Source organism: Lampris incognitus, chromosome 18 (genome assembly GCF_029633865.1).
Source record: "Lampris incognitus isolate fLamInc1 chromosome 18, fLamInc1.hap2, whole genome shotgun sequence".
NCBI classification, from domain to species: domain Eukaryota; kingdom Metazoa; phylum Chordata; class Actinopteri; order Lampriformes; family Lampridae; genus Lampris; species Lampris incognitus.
Genome location: NC_079228.1, coordinates 14156711 through 14174866, shown reverse-complemented (window position 1 = coordinate 14174866; position 18156 = coordinate 14156711). Strand labels below are relative to the sequence as shown.

The following is an 18156-nucleotide window of genomic DNA, read 5'->3' as shown; positions in this document are numbered from 1 at the left end:
ACTCCCCATCTTTTATTTTCAGACCCCTTGTGTTCTTGTACTTTGGTTTGTGTATGTGTGTGTGTGTGTGTGTGTGTGTGTGTGTGTGTGTGTGTGTGTGTGTGTGTGTGTGTGTGTGTGTGTGTGTGTGTGTACTTGTACTTCTAGCTCTGTGAGGACTAAACTGAGTTTTTAACCATCAGAGTGAGGACATTTTTTAAGGGTCTGTTTTAGGGTTAGGACTTGGATTTAGAGTTAAGGTTCAAATTAGGATTAGGTTAAGGTTAGGGTAAGGGTTAAGTTTAGGTATGTAGTGGTGATGGTTAAGATTAAGGCTAAGGGCTAGGGAATGACTGTAGTCATTAAGGGGTCCCCACAAGTATAGGGTGACTGTGTGTGTGTGTGTGAACACCATGTTGATGGGAACTGTCGTTAGTAAAGGGTTTGCTCTTCTCAGATGACCTTACTTCCATGTGCTCCAGGTCTTTAATCCTATAATGAGCTTTCCACCTATATATATATATTTCTTACCAAGTTGAAGGTAAAAGTCACCGTGGATTACTAAATTAGGTATGTTCAGATGTATTGCGCAATCAGCAATTGCAAATATTTTTTTTTTCTCACAAAAATTGGCAGATGTTTAGATTTGAACCGACTCCGCTGTCACAAATTGCATCCTCTTCAGTTTGCTGTGGATGATATATTCTTTTAAGTTTTTTTTTTTGAACGACGACGGACATTGAGATTCATTGTGGGGCTAGCCGCTAGTTAGTGTAAGCGGTATTTTGCAGCCTCATGTCAGCCAGTGTGATTGGAGGCCTGCCTGTGGCTTGTGGTCTGAAGATGTGGTCTGAGGGTTACATTCATATAATACCCTCCAGAAGTACTTGTGATTACACAGTTTACTCTATCCCATTCGTTTATCTATGGCCAGATGAATGGGTATGCTGAGTAGTATTTTCAATAACTCATTCCGGTTCAGTTACGAGTGACTGGTTAAGTGGGGCGGGTTATTAGGTGCTGCTGTCACAGTTTAGCCTCTGACAACTTTATTTTTCTACAGGAATGTTGTGCAGACCAAATTAAGCAGCTAAGCTGTCCTTGCAGTCCCTTCCAGGACTCATTTCCCTCCTATAGAAAGTACGTCAATTAAAAATGCCAGCGGAGATGCCGCCTGATCCTCCCCGTGTAAATAAATAAATAATTAAAAGGAAGACATAATGCTTTGAATTAATAGAGAGGAAAAAGACAGACGTCTCAGTCAGCACATTAGTCAGTTGATGGACGACCAACATGCATTGTTTGCAAAAATCATTTTAGTGAGCTTTTCCTGCTGAAGCCCCCACCCCACCCCCAAACCAGAATCACAGCCTCAAGCCCCTGCATGAATTTCTGCACTGGAACACATGCAGTTTATTTCTGCGTAGACTCATGTGGTCTATGTCCTTCTCACTGTCAAAGAGACACTTTTGGAAACTGTGGCCAGGCTGGCAGACGAAAACAAAAACAGTCAGGAAGCTCCCTCACTCACCCACTCCTTGCACATGTAGTGCCAAACAATCACACCTTTGTAGGCTAGCTGCCGGTTTTGGGTGATGAATGAGAATAAAGACGGAGTTTACATCCAGGCCGAGTCAAAGCAGCTGTCCGATGTCTACAATTCGTTGCTCGTCATACGAGTGTTTCCTTTTTGATTCAGTCCTTCCAATTTGTTTCTCATATCCTACAGTTAAGTTTTGTTTGCCATTACCCAAGTCTTAAGATACCAACTGAGATACCCGGAGACCTCTATAGGCTACCACATGGCTCTGACATACACTTCGTCCAACCTCAGGGGTTTGCTGGGCCAAATCCCCACGATCACTGATGTTTCTCTCAGACTTCCTTCCTGTTGTCTGGCATATCTGATATCATGCTGACCATTATCATACCGCTGTTATTCCATATTGCACCGCCTCGCTCTTCCGGTCCGACCCTGAGTGTGTGTAGGTCTGAGGGGAAATGGCTCGTCGCTATCGCTGTGGCCTTCCTCTTCTGTGTATAAAAACATGAAAAGAATGATTGGATTGTTGTTGGGCAAATTTTTGTTTTTTTGTGACGCTTATCTTTTCCTCATTATTTTTGGGCTGCGTGGTGGCCCAGTGGTTAGCGCTGTCGCCTCACAGCAAGAAGGTCCTGGGTTCAAACCCAGGGGTTGTCCAACCTTGGGTGGGGGTTATCCCAGGTCATCCTCTGTGTGGAGTTTGCATGTTGTCCCCGTGTCTGCGGTGGGTTTTCTGCGGGTGCTCTGGTTTCCCCCACCATCAAAAGAAACATGCATGTTAGGGTTTATACTCCTGTCTGTGCCCCTGACCACGGCAATGGGAAAGAACTGGAGTCGGTCCCCGGGTGCAGCGTGAAGGAAGGCGGCAGCCCAATGCTCCTAGCTACACAGATCACAGCTAGGCTGGGTTAATTTGCAGTAACTGAATTTCCCCAAGGGGATTAATAAAGGAAACGTAACTTAGTTAATTTTTTTTCTTGGCTGGGTTCCTCATAGGAATTGGGGATATATCGTGATAACAGAGATACTTATTACTTCCCTTTATAGGTTTTATATGTCTGCATGTAAAATAGTTTTTTTGTTTTTTGTTTTGTTGCTTTGTCATCTGGTATTTATTTATTCTTTTTACAAAACATGGTAATCAGAGGTGAAACTACCATATATGCAGGTAATACAGCTACATTGGGGCCCACAACAGTTTAGGGCCCGCATGCATGGACCCCTCTTTATCTCGCCATTGTCATATCAAAGATCTTGAGCACTGCATCTACGGTATGCTAAAAGATTTGAAAAGTGTGCCCGCACATAATCATGGACATGTGAGGCAGAAGAGTTAACTAGCTGGTGAAGTGTAAAGACTTTGCACAGCGAAAAGCCCAAAGAGTGCCCCTATGATGTAAGTAGAACGTATTTATTATTTATTTGACTACACAATTGTGTTTTGTGTTTATACGGCCCATGGACAGACATGACTAACGTTGTCAATGTGCAGGTGAGCTGTCACTGATTATGTTTTCATCTGTGTTAAAGTGCGCTGTTACCAATTATGTTTTCACCCGTGTCAAGGTGTGCTGTTGCCAACTATGTTTTCATATGTGTCAAGGTGCACTGTTACCAATTATGTTTTCATCCATGTCAAGGTGTGCTGTTGCCAACTATGTTTTCATATGTGTCGAGGTGTGCTGTTACCAACTATGTTTTCATCTGTGTCGAGGTGTGCTGTTACCAACTATGTTTTCATATGTGTCAAGGTGCGCTGTTACCAACTGTTTTCATATGTGTCAAGGTGCGCTGTCAAGGTGCGCTGGGTCAAGCCCCAATTATGTTTTCATCTGTGTCAAGGTGTGCTGTTACTTACCAACTATGTTTTCATATGTGTCCAAGTGCGCTGTCACCGATTATGTTTTCATCTGTCACTGTGCTCCGACACCAGATTATGTGTAGGCTAGTCTATCACTATCTTGGCCTCTTCTATAGCACGGCGGTCTGTTTTCTTGTAATTATTACATTTAGGCGTCAACTGTGCAGCGCATTTCACTGTTGCTGGTCGTTTTAAAGCTGCGTGCTTTCACTTCTTTCATTTGCTAATGAGATGACATTATGTCACGTCTGATTGTGATGGGCATGCTGGGGCCCTCTTTAAACCATCTTGCATTGGGGCCTGGCACTAACTCATTACGCCGGTGATGGTAATTGGATTGTTTTGAGCGTATTTTATTTAATTCCATTTCATTGTCTACAAACAGATTACAAACAGATTAATTAGTTATGGCATTAATGACTACGGAGATAGATAGATAGATAGATAGATAGATAGATAGATAGATAGATAGATATACTTTATTGATCCTGAGGGAAATTAAAATACACACAATAGCAAGAATATAGCGCAAGCACAAAATTTAAAAAAAAATTAAATAAAAAATATAAAGAACTACTCTAAACTGGGCTTAGGGGTGAATGGGGGCCTTGTGCACTGGGTCAAGGACTTTTTAACTCACCGGCCACAAAGAGTCTGTGTAAAAGGAGCACTTCCTGATGAGGTTGTCTTAAATACAGGGACACATCAAGGTTGTGTTTTATCCATCTATCCATTATCCAAGCCACTTATCCTAACCCTAATTGTGTTTTAGCACCGTTATTATTTTCTGTGTACACCAATGAGATAATGCTGCAGGACAATTTTAAGCCATTCAAATACGCTGATGACATGACTTTAGTTGGTCCCCCCCCTCCCCAATTATAGCTGTCCAATTACCCCACTGTTCCGAGCCATCCCGGTCACTGCTCCACCCCCTCTGCCAATCCAGGGAGGGCTGCAGACTACCACATGCCTCCTCCGATACATGTGGAGTCACCAGCTGCTTCTTTTCACCTGACAGTGAGGAGTTTCACCACAGGGACATAGCGGGTGGGAGGATCATGCCATTCCCCCTAGTTTCCAATTGTGACTGTAGGGACACCCAACCAAGCCGGAGGAAACATGGGGATTCGAACCGGCAAGCCCCATGTTGGTAGGCAATGGAATAGACAGCCACGCCACCTGAACACCCCCTTAGTTGGTCTTTTTTATAAGAATGATGTTGTCGCTGATTACTTTGCCCAGGTTCTCAAGCTGGAACACTGGTGTAAGTCCAGTTTCCTGTAATCAATGCTGGAAAAACAAAGCTTATTTCAAACGATTCAGACCCACCCCCACTGCTTACACTTTGAGACCAACCTGGAAACTGCCAACCGTTTTAAGTATCTAGGAACACACATGGATGACAAATTGAGTTTCACAGACAGTGTTGTTTCTATATGTAAGAAAGCCAGTCAGAGACTTTTTTAATAAGGAAATTGGAGGGGTTTAGGGTCAGTCATAACATTTTGTAAAAAAAAGTGTATGTAAGCCTGATAGAGAGTGTTCTTGTGTTTAATATTTCTTGTCTGGAATGGAAATTTGACACTAACCAAAAAAACAAAAACAAAAAACAAACTGGCCAGGATCGTCAGAACAGCAGGAAAGACGGTAGGCCACCAACAAAATTCATTAGGTGACCTTTACAGTACAGCTGTCAATAGGAAAGCTTTGTCCGTCACTGGTGACACTAAACACTCCTCCATACTGAGTTTGAGTTGCTCCCCTCAGGGCGACGCTACAGAGGACCCCTGGCAAACAAAACGATCTCTAAGGGATCTTTTGTTCCTCATGCAATAAATTTGATGAACAAACTGCATTCTGCTCTCTTTGGCACTGAATGTAGTATGCTGTACACTGTATGTTGTATTAATTGTCGTACAATTGTGTGTGATGTAACGCGATGTTTTTATTGTATCTGGTGGGACCAAAGGGGATTTTTCCAGCCTCAGCTGGACAATAAAGTTGTATTCTAGTCTATTCTAAGTACTTGGTGGCTAAAGAGATGCATATTTATGTATAAAAGCAGGGTGGATCGAGAGCATTGGTATAAGCAGGGTGGATCGAGAGCATTGGTATAAAAGTATAGCAGACATTACATTGAGAGAAAGGTGTAGCAGCATGTTCACATGTGATTGTACGTGTAGCCCTCCCACCTCTGAGCTGGCTCATCAGTTTGCTTGTCTAGGGGATAACATTGGTGGGACGATCACCAAAATCAACTGTATTATGCAACGCAAGTTTCCATGGGCTCTGTAACTAAGATATCGAGCTTAAACTAAATATAAATCTTTTCCTTCTTTCGGCTTGTTCCCTGTTTCTCGGGAGTCACCACAGTGGATTTTACAGTTCCCATCCGTACACTGTGAGGGCACTGCACCAATGGTGGTCATTGTTAACCCAGGCCTTGTCTGATCCCATATGGAGCCTCGACCAATCCGGTATGGTCTTGTCAATCCGCATGATGATTTGGCAAAATTTTACGTCGGATGCTCTTCCTGACACAACTACTAACCCTATGGATGGGGGCACATATAAAGCGCTGGACGCTGTCCTAGTATTCATGGACCTGCGCCCATGCCCGTCGCATTCTTAAACTAAATATAAATGACACTCTCGATTTCCTTATCAATCCACTTACACTCAGAAACTGTTGTAAACTTTAAATTGAAAATGAATGGGGCACTTATTTACATGAAGACTATTATTATCCCCCCCAGTTTTCTCCCCAATTGCACCCGTCCAATTACCCTGGGGAGCAAAGATGCTGGGCAGCACATACTGACAGGTCTGCTGGGGTGGCCGGCAGCACAGGATCAGGTGGAAGGCATCGGCCGGCGTGGCCGGTGGCTGGTAGACGGACAGGGTGTCGGCCCTTGCGCTCCTGTCTAGGAATTAATGGTACTGGAACAAAGTAAGAGACTTGGCTCACAGCCGTAACCTCACGATACCAAACCATATCTACCGAGGCCGTTTGAAAATGGCAGCTGTGTGTGTGTGTGTGTGTGTGTGTGCGCTATGTATCTGTTGCCTTGACATGCTCTGTTTGATATGTTGTAGTTCACATCGCTGAATGATAGAGGTCAAGATTTAAGTAGAATTTACACATTGCACCTTTAATCCGGATTTGCTGTATGGCAGCCAGAGGCATCAGCTGAGGTATATTACTGTAGGAGCCGGTGTGTGTTTGTGTGCTCTCAATTTAAAGGAAACATCACACCTTTACCAACTGTATCTGAATATTTACATCATAGTGTAGACCTAAAAGGTAGTACATAGTACAAGCACAAATAACATTATTCCAAAATACAAAGCTAAAGTAATTTTATTCATTTGACGAAGACATTTTAGTGCATTTCTGTTCCCTGAGGAAAACAGCGATAGCCGAGGGCATGCACGAGCCTGGAAAAGAAGCGCTGGACTTGCTTTTTCCTGGGTTTAGATGCCTCTGAAAAACCAACAACGGGATAATTAGTACTTCATCCTGTCTTGATGGAAGTAGTCATTGACCTCTGTGTGAATGCAGGTTGAATCTTCTACCTCTTACTTGGTGCGGTGTTGCAGGAGCTTATGAGCCAGTCTTCCTTGCGCTGAATGATGGAGGGGTGTGCAGCTGGGGAGGTTTGGGGGAACCGAAAGAGGGCAGTTAATAATTCATTCTGCCTTCGTAGAAATAACCCTATGATTCAGTGTAAAAACAAGAGTTGAGGAGTCGGATGTGAGTCAAAGTAAAGATCTCCTACCAGTTGCTGTGTTGAAGGAGTCCTGCTTCTCCATCTTGACCTGGTTTATAGTAGGGCTGGACCCGATTATTCTGCTATCCGGATATTCGTTTGTCGGGTGGGTATTCGGTTTTCAATTTTAGGATTTGGATATTCTTTTTTTTTTGTGCAAAATGTAGGCTATCAGTAAAGGTGACCCGCAAAAACACATTTTGTCAGCACATTCTTTTACATTATTTATACTTTTTAATTGCACTGTTAAAATGTGGAAATATATACCATCTCAGCTTGGGCGCATGACGTCCCTCTAACTCACAGCAGTGACGTCACGCTTCAGTTCACGTTTGCTGTTAAAAGGAAGACAAAATGCCAGCAGAGCTCAGCTGTGCTGCTGTTATTACTATAAATGCACCACCTTGTACTGTTATTCTGAGTGATTTGTGATTTCTTCATTGGAAAATTGTTGGCGTGTTACACTGTTAAGCCTTCTGTTACGGCTATCTCAAAAGTATTGTTGTAACAGAAATACGGGTGTTTTGTATCTCTGTTTGACTCTTGTTAGGGTCAGGTTGTAAAATGTTATAGCCTTTTCCACCACCACCGACAAGACTGGTAAGTGGAGCTTGGAGGTCTTGCTGTACAGGTTGACTGAGCTGAAAGTTGGAAGGACACCCAGCCATCTTCGCAAGAATTTACTGCACAGTGTCTCCGTTACTTCCACTTGAGTCATGGGGAAGTCATATAGCAAGAATGGCCATTGCATTCTGGGTATGATGCCATACTGGAAGCACCACACCTTAAACCTTCCAAGCAGCTGGATGTTGTCAATTACCTTGAGCCTGATATTTAGTTAGGCCATGGTGTTTTTGAGGTTGCCACTGTCCTTCAAGGTGCTGTCATAATTCTTTCCAAGGTATGGAGTCCTTGTTCTTGAATCGTTGGAATCTCAGCCCCTTGAATAATGAAGATGCTTTTTGTCAGCGTTCCTTTCAGGATACTTGGGCTCCTAGATTTTCCTGGGTTGAATTGCATCCGTGACCATGTAGCCATCGTCTCCAGCGAGCTTAGGATCCACCGTGTTCCTTGGATCAATGGAGTCATCACAGTTATATTGTCCATGGATGCTCTGCCGGCCGGATGTCTTATTCCGTTATCTACTTTTGGCCTTCTACATTACATCTCTCCTGCCTTTAGTAGTAGGTTCATGGCAGCCACAAACAGGATCACCGATATTATGCATCCTGCCATGATGCCCTTCTCAAGCCTCTGCCATTTGGTGGTGAAATTTCCCACGGTGAACCTCATTTTCAGCGAATCCATGCGTGACATCACAAGCTTGACTACTTCTGATGGTACTTGGTAGTACTCCAATGCATTTTGGATCAGCTGGTGAAGTACACTTGGGTAGGCTTTGGCGAGATCTAACCATACGACTGAGAGTGGGTTGTTGTTGCTCTTTGCTTCCTTGATGACCTGGCTGATCACTGATGTATGCCCCAGACATCCTGAATACCCCGGGACTCCTCCTTTCTGGACACTTTTGTCAGTGTACTCATTGGCAAGTAGATAAGATGTTGGTCTTTTAGCAATGATGGACCAGAATATTTCCCCTTCAACGTCTGGCAGGGAGATCTCTTGAAACTGGTCAAGTCCTAATGAGTTCAATTCTTTAGGGACAAAACAGACAAAGCTGCTCACTGTGCGAGGTCTACACTGTACTTGGCATCACTGGGTTTGCAAAAAGGAAAGCCATCAAGCCTACAAGGGAGGCTGCAGAGAGGGCCTCCAGATGGCTATGGAGCAGAAGGAGTGATCCGTGGGCCAATGCTGTTGGGACACAAACCAGGACCTGATCAACCATGGTTGGGTCGCCTGAGCAAGTGTGTATGATGTTGAAAGACCCAAAACATCCAAGGACCTCGGAAAACTTCACTGATGATGTGTCCGTGTATCCTAGGATGCATCTTAAAATCAAATTAAGAACATTTACCTTAATGGGTCTATATAGTATGACCCTTCCCCCTGGCAACCAATCCATGGGACTTTAGATAAATTCCACAAAAAACAATCGCAATCTCAAAATGTGTCTAGCAAGACTCAGAACACACATGATAGATGTGCCGCACTACTGAAATTAGGGTTTTTCTTGGAGTTTTTGGGAGGAAGATTAAAAGGTTCGGTTCGTCTGTGGGAGATGGAACCAATGTGTTATTGGATCACTGAGGAGGAAAGGAAGTAGAATTCAGCTCTTTATGATGCAGGCAGACGGGCTCTGGTGCACACAGTCTTCCCCACGATCCAGTGTGCTTCGAAAGTTAAAACCAAATGGATTTGATTTTACTCATCTGGATCCAGGGTGGCCTCCGTTTGAACTACTACTACTACTACTACTACTACTACTACTACTACTACTACTACTACTACTACTACTTCTTCTTTTTCTTCTTCTTCTTCTTCTTCTTCTTCTTCTTCTTCTTCTTCTTCTTCTTCTTCTTCTTCTTCTTCTTCTTCTTCTTCTTCTTCTTTCGGCTTGTTCCCTGTTTCCCATGGGTCACCACAGCAGATTCGACAGTTTCCATCGGTACCCTGTGAGGGCACAGCACTGATGGCGGTCATGTCAATCCGCATTCTAAAGACAATGTAGTTATACAGGTGTGTGTTTATGCTCAGCTCATACTGAAGTCTGAATAACACAAACTCTATTTGGTTTGGTTATTTCTTATGTTTCTCAGTCAAAATCAGAGTCTACTAAGTCTATTAAAATGGAAATGAATCTCATTTAATCTAATTTGTTAAATAATTAATTTAATTTCACCCCACTATATCCCAATGCATGTACCGCTGACTGCATATGACTGCAGCATTCAGAGTCCTGTATCTGGGTAGACTGTGAAATTGAATTGCCCTTCTGGGATAGATAAAGTTGTGTGAATCTGCGTCTATATGAATGAGCCTGATAACATATTATCAGGAGCAAAATGCACTTACTCCTCCTTTCCTCTTTCTTTAGGCGTTAATAGTCTCGCAAAGAATAGGCTTGAATATGTTTTCAAGCAAATCATTTTCAGGAATAAATAGAATTAAGTTCCCCAACGGATTTTTTTTTTAACGTTTATGCTTTGCAGGATGTGTACTCATTTGTCTGTGGGTGTGTGTTACTGTGTGTGTGCATTTGTACAGGCGTGTCTCATCGCAGAGGTCTTTTTTTTTTTACCCCCCCCCCTTTTTTTCTTCCCAGTTGTACTTAGCGAATCACCCCACTCTTCCGAGCTGTTCTGGTCGCTGCTCCACCCCCGCTGCCGATCCGGGGAGGGCTGCAGACTACCACATGCCTCCTCCCATACATGTGGAGTCGCCAGCTGCTTCTTTTCACCTGACCGTGAGGAGTTTTCCCAGGGGGACGTAACGCGTGGCAGGATCATGCTATTCCCCCCCCTCCCTGAACAGGCGCCCTGACCGACCAGAGGAGATGCTAGTGCAGAGACCAGGACACACACCCGCATCTGGCTTCCAACCCAAAAAAAACAGCCACTTGTGTCTGTAGAGACACGCGACCAAGCCGGAGGTAACACGGGGATTCGAACCGGCGATCCCCGTGTTGGTAGGCAACAGAATAGACCGCTATGCTACCCGGATGCCCGGCGTGTGTGTACTTTTATGTAACTGTGTGTTCTTGTTTGTTTTAGTTTCCTGCTGGTGTTCAGCTGTCTGGTGCTGTCTGTGTTCTCCACCATCCCTGACCACCATAAGATTGCCAATGAAGGCCTCTTCATCTTGGTAAGACCCCTCTCTCTCTCTCTCTCTCTCTCTCTCTCTCGCTCTCTCTCTCTCATACATACATACACAGGCTACTGTAAACTACCACTGCATCCATCCCCTCATTCATGCACACAGTGTCATTATTGTATTATTGAAATCCCAGACATCCTAACAGCTATCATGTAATCACTCCTCTTCCTCTGTTCTCTAACTGCTTTAGTAAAAGGTAATGGACTCTTGCTTTCTCCTCAATCTGACTGTTCCCTACCTTGCCTGTCTCACTATCCTTTCTCTCTCTCTCTGTTGTTCTCTGTCTGTCTGCCTCTCTCTCCTTCTCGCTTGCTTTCTCTCCTTCGTCTCTGTCTCCAGCCAGCTCGTCTGCATGTGTTACTTAACGGTCAGACTCTTGACTTGAAGCGATTTCACATCTCGTCTCTTCACGCTTTCGATCAATCTTTCATCCATTAGTGAGCAATCAGCCATTAATTGGCTTTACTTATAATATGATCACTGCTTCTAATGACAGACTGGGTCCGCTCACCTGTGTAAGTGCCATACAGATTCACTTCACACCAGAAGACAAGAAATGAAAGTGGAGCCACCGAGAAGAGACATGACAGATAAAATGGTGGTACATCACGCAGACAGGAGAACTTGTTCAGTTTTTCTGTAAACTCCACCTGTGATGAGAGCGCTCTATTCTTTTTTTTACCCCCTCCCCTTTTCTCCTCAATTGCACCCGGCCAATTACCCCACTCTTCCGAGCCGTCCCCGGTTGCTGCTCCACCCCCTCTGCTGATCCAGAGAGGGCTGCAGACTACCACGTGCCTCCTCCGATACATGTGGAGTCGCCAGCTGCTTCTTTTCACCTGACAGTGAGGAGTTTCGCCGGGGCAACGTAGCACATGGGAGGGTCACACTTTTCCTCCAAGTTTCCCCTCCCCCCTGAACAGGTGCCCTGACCGACCAGAGGAGGCACTAGTGCAGCGACCAGGACACATACCCACATCCAGCTTCCCACCCACAGACAGTTGTGTCTGTAGGGATGCCTGAACAAGCCGGAGGCAACACGGGGATTCAAACCGGCAATCCCCATGTTGGTAGGCAACAGAATAGACCGCTGTATGACCTGGACGTGGGGTGCTCTATTCCTTATATTATATTGCCAGCAGCCATACCAACATGTACCCTGGCTCTGCCGAATGACGGAAGCTAAGCAGTTGTGGGCTTGGCTAGTACTTGGATGGGAGACCTCCCAGGAAAACAGAGCTGATGTAGGGGGCAGTCTTCCTTCTTTTCCTAAAAAAAAAGAGCCCCAGTACAGTGACAGGGACACTGTGCTGTAGGAGATGGCGTCCTTCGGATGAGACGTTAAACCGAGGTCCTGACTCACTGTGGTCATTAAAGATCCCATGGCACTTATTGCAAAGAGTAGGGGGTCCCCCGGTGTCCTGGCAAAATTCCCAACCTGGCTCTCTCCATCTGGCCACCTAATCACCCCCTGTGTCAAAGTGAAGAAATTCAGTGAAGCGCAGGTAAACAGTGGTAGACCTGATCGATGGGCAAACTTAAAAAATAAAAATCTTCCCCCCGTGTAATTGGCTCAATGATTCCTCCTCTCCACCTCAGGCTGGTGTGTGGTGAGCGTTCTGGTGCAAAATGGCTGCTGTGCAGCACCCAACTGGGTGATGCACATTGATGGTGGTTGAAGTGAGTTACCCCCTTCACTGTGAAGCGCCTTGGGTGTCTAGATAAAGCGTTATATACATGTAATCCATTGCTATGATATATTTTTCAGCGCTTTTGTCGGTCAGGTGGATTAAATTACACTCCGGTCTGTGACAATGACAGAATAAAATGTCATCTGCTCCTTTCTGTCTTACCACTTGTTATTTTAAGTGGGGTCTTGTGTCAGGTTAAATCGTCTACTTTGGAACCCCTCAGTGCCCTTTGACCTGTGCGTGCCACTGACCTTTGTGTGTATGTGTGTGTGTGTGTGTGTGTGTGTGTGTGTGTGTGTTGTATAGGAGTTTGTGATGATTGTGGTGTTTGGGATGGAGTACTTCACCAGGATCTGGGCAGCTGGCTGCTGCTGCCGATATCGGGGGTGGCAAGGGAGGCTACGATTCGCCAGGAAGCCCTTCTGTGTTATAGGTTAGCATGTGTGTGTGTGTGTGTGTGTGTGAGAAAACCACAAAAAAAAATCACCTCTATAATTTCTTTTGTTCTTTGGGTCTAAGTAATTTGCTTGCTGGTCTCTGTCCGCCCCTCTCCATAGATTTCATAGTATTTGTGGCATCACTGGCGGTGATCGCTGCGGGCACACAGGGCAACATCTTCGCCACCTCGGCCCTGCGCAGCATGCGCTTCCTGCAGATCCTGCGCATGGTTCGCATGGACCGGCGAGGAGGCACCTGGAAACTTCTGGGCTCGGTGGTCTATGCTCACAGCAAGGTGGGAACAGGACATCGATGAAAGACCGCACTGGATCTGTGGTATCTCTTGTTCTCTCGCCTCCTCTTTCTCTACTGCATTCTTTCTGCCTGTGTCTCTTCCTAACCCTCTTCAACTCTGTTTTTTTTTTTTTTCATATCCACATTTATAGTTAAAGGTCGTTGGCATTTGTAATTAACCTACACATCAAGGTCAGGAATGTGTCAATGACAATAAAATGGAGCCGTAAAGAGTCGTGGATGACATGAGGAACAATGAGCAGGTAGAGGAAGTATAGAGTAGAAATGGCAGCGGTCATCATGATGATCAACCACTCAGGACAAAAAAAAAAAGAAGAGTTTTCACTCCTGACCCACATACAGAGAAACTGCTGAGTCTACTGCTGACCATTCATAACTGGGTTACAGCCACTAACCTCCCACACCAAACCCCCCTCTGACTCTTCTGTTTGGGGCCATTAGTTATTGGTAGTTAGGCAATCAGGTATTTCTGCTGACCGCAACACCTGACGCCCACTGGCCATCCGTGAGGCGCCGTAATGATGTTGACTGAGATGAAGATGATGAATTGATGCATCAGCTGTGTCCCAGTCTAAGCAGTCCACTCTGCAGCCAAGTTAAACCGGTGGACAAATATGATGATGATGTGAATCTAACCAGTAATGATGATAGGGGATACGGTAATGATAGCAGTGATTATGATGATGAGGTTGCTGCTTATGCTGCCGCTGCTTGGCAGGAGTGATTGATATGTGATCTCTCTCTCTCTCTCTCGCTCTCTTCCTCTCTCTGCCCCATTGGGTCCATCAGGAGCTGATTACAGCCTGGTACATAGGCTTCCTGGTGCTGATCTTTGCCTCCTTCTTGGTCTACCTGGCAGAGAAGGACATAAACTCGGACTTCTACACTTATGCAGACTCCCTCTGGTGGGGGACCGTGAGTATTGCAAAATCAATATACATAGATCTGTGTTTATATATACATATACTGGGAAAGTATTCCTAGACCAGAGGACCACAGACCACAGCAACCACACTATGTTTGTGTGTATGCATACTCAAGACGTGGCAGATATTTTCATAGAGAAAATAAATGTGTGCTGTGAGAATGCAGGCTGTGTCTTAACATATCTGTAGCACTGACTTCTGATATGGTGTGTGTGTGTGTGTGTGTGTGTGTGTGTGTGTGTGGGTTTGGATGGGGGTATCTGCGTGTGCCTGCGTGCTTTTTTTTTTGTTTTTGGCTTCTTTATACTCGCACATCCAGATTACTTTGACCACCATCGGCTACGGTGATAAGACTCCTCGTACCTGGCAGGGGCGGCTCCTGGCAGCTGGCTTTGCTCTCCTAGGCGTATCTTTCTTCGCCCTGCCTGCCGTAAGCCTTGCCTATTTGTTTATACCCCTTTCAGTTCACCCCGTTGCCAGTCAATGGTTGCCCTGCTGCCTTGGTGTGACCTTTGACCTCTCCTTCAGGGCATTCTGGGGTCAGGTTTTGCCCTGAAGGTTCAGGAACAGCACAGGCAGAAGCACTTTGAGAAGAGGAGGACGCCGGCCGCCAATTTGATTCAGGTGACGAGGGAGAGAGAAAGAGAGACAGAGAAAGAAGTTTTGCAGTGATATTTTGTAATTTCACTTCCAGGATTCAGCACATTAAAGTAATGTGCTCTTTTGGGGCATCTGGGTAGCGTAGTGGTCTATTCCATTGTCTACCAACATGGGGATTGCTGGTTTGATCCCCGTGTTACCTCCAGCTTGGTCAGGCGTCCCTACGGACACAGTTGGCCGTGTCTGCGGGTGGGAAGCTGGGTGTGGGTATGTGTCCTGGTCGCTGCACTAGCGCCTCCTCTAGTCAATCGGGGCACTTGTTCAGGGGGGAGGGGGATCTGGGGGGAATAGCGCGATCCTCCCATGCGCTATGTCCCCCTGGCGAAACTCCTCACTGTCAGGGGAAATCGGAGGAGGCATGTGGTAGTCTGCAGCCCTGCCCGGATCGGCAGAGGGGGTGGAACAGCGACCAGGATGGCTCGGAAGAGTGGGGTAATTGGCCAAGGGGGAAAAAAGAAGTACTCGTTCAACTCAGTATTTGTGTGTGTGTGTGTGTGTGTGTGTGTGTGTGTGTGTGTGTGTGTGTGTGTGTGTGTGTGTGTGTGTGTGTGTGTGTTTTCAGGCTGCGTGGCGTCTCTACTCTACAGATGCCCAGCACTCCTATCTCACGGCTACATGGTATTTCTATGACAGCATGTTGCCTTCCTTCAGGTAAGCTGTCCTGTCTGTCTCCAGTCCTCTGCATTTGACATTGGTGTGGACTTGTGAAGCCAGTCACATGTCATATGTGCCATAACAGTTGGTTTGTCCTTGTTTATGAAATAAACAAAGCTGATGTTTTCCAAGTGAGAGTGGAGGCCAGCTGACATTCAAGACTCGGGGTAAAAAAAATCTCCCAGAGGGCACATAGTGAAATAGTGTAATCTCTGCTTGCTGATGAAATGCTAAAATATATTGCCCACATCCATATGTACAGACATACAAAATATCAATGCCATGGGAAAATTATCACCCCAATCCCCAATCGGCTTTATTCATGCAGTGGTGGCGCTGGTGGATTGAATCAGTGGTGGGGTTTTCAGGGTTCAAATTACACAGTGGCTTTCAGGGGAGCCCTATTTTCTGGTACAGTACTGCGTATGTCACATGCATTCGCATACATGGACGTGCGCGGTCGATTGCAGGGTCACTGCGATAAACATTCTACTGTTACTACATCCTACAGTTAATACTGTCAATAATATTTCACTTCATCCAGAGAAAATCTAGCCATGCAGGAAACACTAAGAGGCAGAAAAACAATCCACGCTACAATGGCACCTGTCAAGGGGTGGGATGTATCAGGCAGCCAGTGAACAGTCGGTTCTTGAAGTTGATGTGTTGGAAGCAGGACAAAATGGGCAAGCGTAAGGATGTGAGCGACTTTGACAAGGGCATTAATGTGTTGGCTGGATGGCTGGGTCAGAGCATCTCCAAAACGGCAGGTCTTGTGGGTTGTTCCCAGTAAGCAGTGGTCAGTACCTACCAAAAGTGGTCCAAGGAAGGACAACCGGTGAACCGGCAATAGGGTCATGGGCGACCAAGGCTCACTGATGTGTGTAGGGAGCGAAGGCTAGCCCGTCTGGTCCGATCCCACAGAAGAGCTACTGTAGCTCAAATTGCTGAAAAAGTTAATGCAGGTTATGATAGACAGGTGTCAGGACACAGTGCATCACATCTTGCTGCATATGGGGCTGCAGACTGGTCAGAGTTCCCATGATGACCCTTGTCCACCGCCGAAAGCACCTACAATGGGCACATGAGCATTAGAACTGGACCATGGAGCAATGGAAGAAGGTGGCCTGATCTGATGAATCACGTTTTCTATTACATCATGTGGCTTGCCAGGTGTGTGTGCGTTGTTTTCCTGGGGAAAAGGTGGCACCAGGATGCACTATGGGACAAAGGCAAGCCAGCAGACACAATGTGATGCTCTGGGCAATGTTCTGCAGGGAAACCTTGGATCCTGGCATTTATGTGGATGTTACTTTAACACGTTCCACCCACCTAAACATTGTTTCATACCAACTACACCCCTTCATGGCAATTCCCATGAATAACATGGGAATTGCCATGAATCCATGGTATTCCCTGATGGCAGTGGCCTCTTTCAGCAGGATAGTGCACCCTGCCACACTGCAAAAATTGTTCAGGAATGGTTTGAGGAACATGAAAAAGATTTCAAGGTGTTGCCTTGGCCTCCAATTTCCTCAGATCTCAATCAGACCGAGCATCTGTGGGATGTGCTGGAAAAACAAGTCCGATCCACGGAGGCCCCACCTCGCAACTTGCAGGACTTAAAGGATCTGCTGCTGACATCTTGGTGCCAGATACCAAAGGACACCCACGGCACGGTGTGGACTGATACATTTAATAAAATGGAAGAGTTTCACTTAGATTATTATTATTCCGAGGAATTTTGAAATGTATGTAGTTAATATATCAAAGACTAATGAGCGCGCATTTAGTCCCTCTCAGGTCATCCATGAGTGAGTGAGTGACTACAATCTGCGACGCATAGTCCACGTGGGAAAAACAGAGTAGACCATTTGCATCGCAGTTAGAGAACAGAATCACATGACAATCATAACACAAAAAAAAAGTCAATAGTAACTAGGACTAGGGCCAGTCCTGACAAACACACAGCTCAAGCAAGTAATTCCCTGGGTGTCCGAGTAGTGTGGCGGTCTATTCCGTTGCCTGCCAACACAGGGCTCATCGGATCAAATCCCCATGTTACCTCCAGCTTGGTCGGGCGTCCCTGCAGACATGTGGCCGTGTCTGCAGCTGGGAAGATTGATGTGGGTATGTGTCCTGGTCACTGCAGTAGCGCCTCTGGTCGGTCGATGCACGTGTTCGGGGGGGAGGGGGAACTGGGGGGAATAGTGTGATCCTCCTACGCGCTATGGCCCCTGGCGAAACTCCTCACTGTCAGGTGAAAAGAAGTGTCTGGCGACTCCACATGTATTGGAGGAGACGTGGTAATCTGTAGCCCTGCCCGGATCAGCAGAGGGTGTAGAGCAGCAACCGGGACAGCTCGGAAGAGTGGCCAGATACAATTGCAGAGAAAAAGGGAGAAACCCCCACCCCCCACCCAAAAAAAAAGGGAAGCGACCACAGGGAAACATGTTAGCTAGCCAACTCAGTGAAGAAAAGTTAAAGTGGTGATGGAAACGTAGTGATTTTTTTCTTTTTTAAATTTATTTCTAGTTTT

At 45.8% G+C, this 18156-nt stretch overlaps 1 protein-coding gene across 1 annotated transcript in view; it reads left to right on the top strand.

Annotated features, from left to right (window-relative positions):
• The window catches only part of LOC130128626 (potassium voltage-gated channel subfamily KQT member 4), an 82597-nt gene that overhangs the window by 44746 nt on the left and 19695 nt on the right, over positions 1–18156 (top strand). Inside the window, exons 2-8 of the mRNA XM_056298289.1 lie at positions 10831–10921; positions 12931–13057; positions 13182–13357; positions 14167–14292; positions 14623–14733; positions 14832–14927; positions 15526–15614. Coding sequence (XP_056154264.1) covers positions 10831–10921; positions 12931–13057; positions 13182–13357; positions 14167–14292; positions 14623–14733; positions 14832–14927; positions 15526–15614 — 816 coding nt within the window. The remainder of the gene's footprint in view (positions 1–10830; positions 10922–12930; positions 13058–13181; positions 13358–14166; positions 14293–14622; positions 14734–14831; positions 14928–15525; positions 15615–18156) is intronic.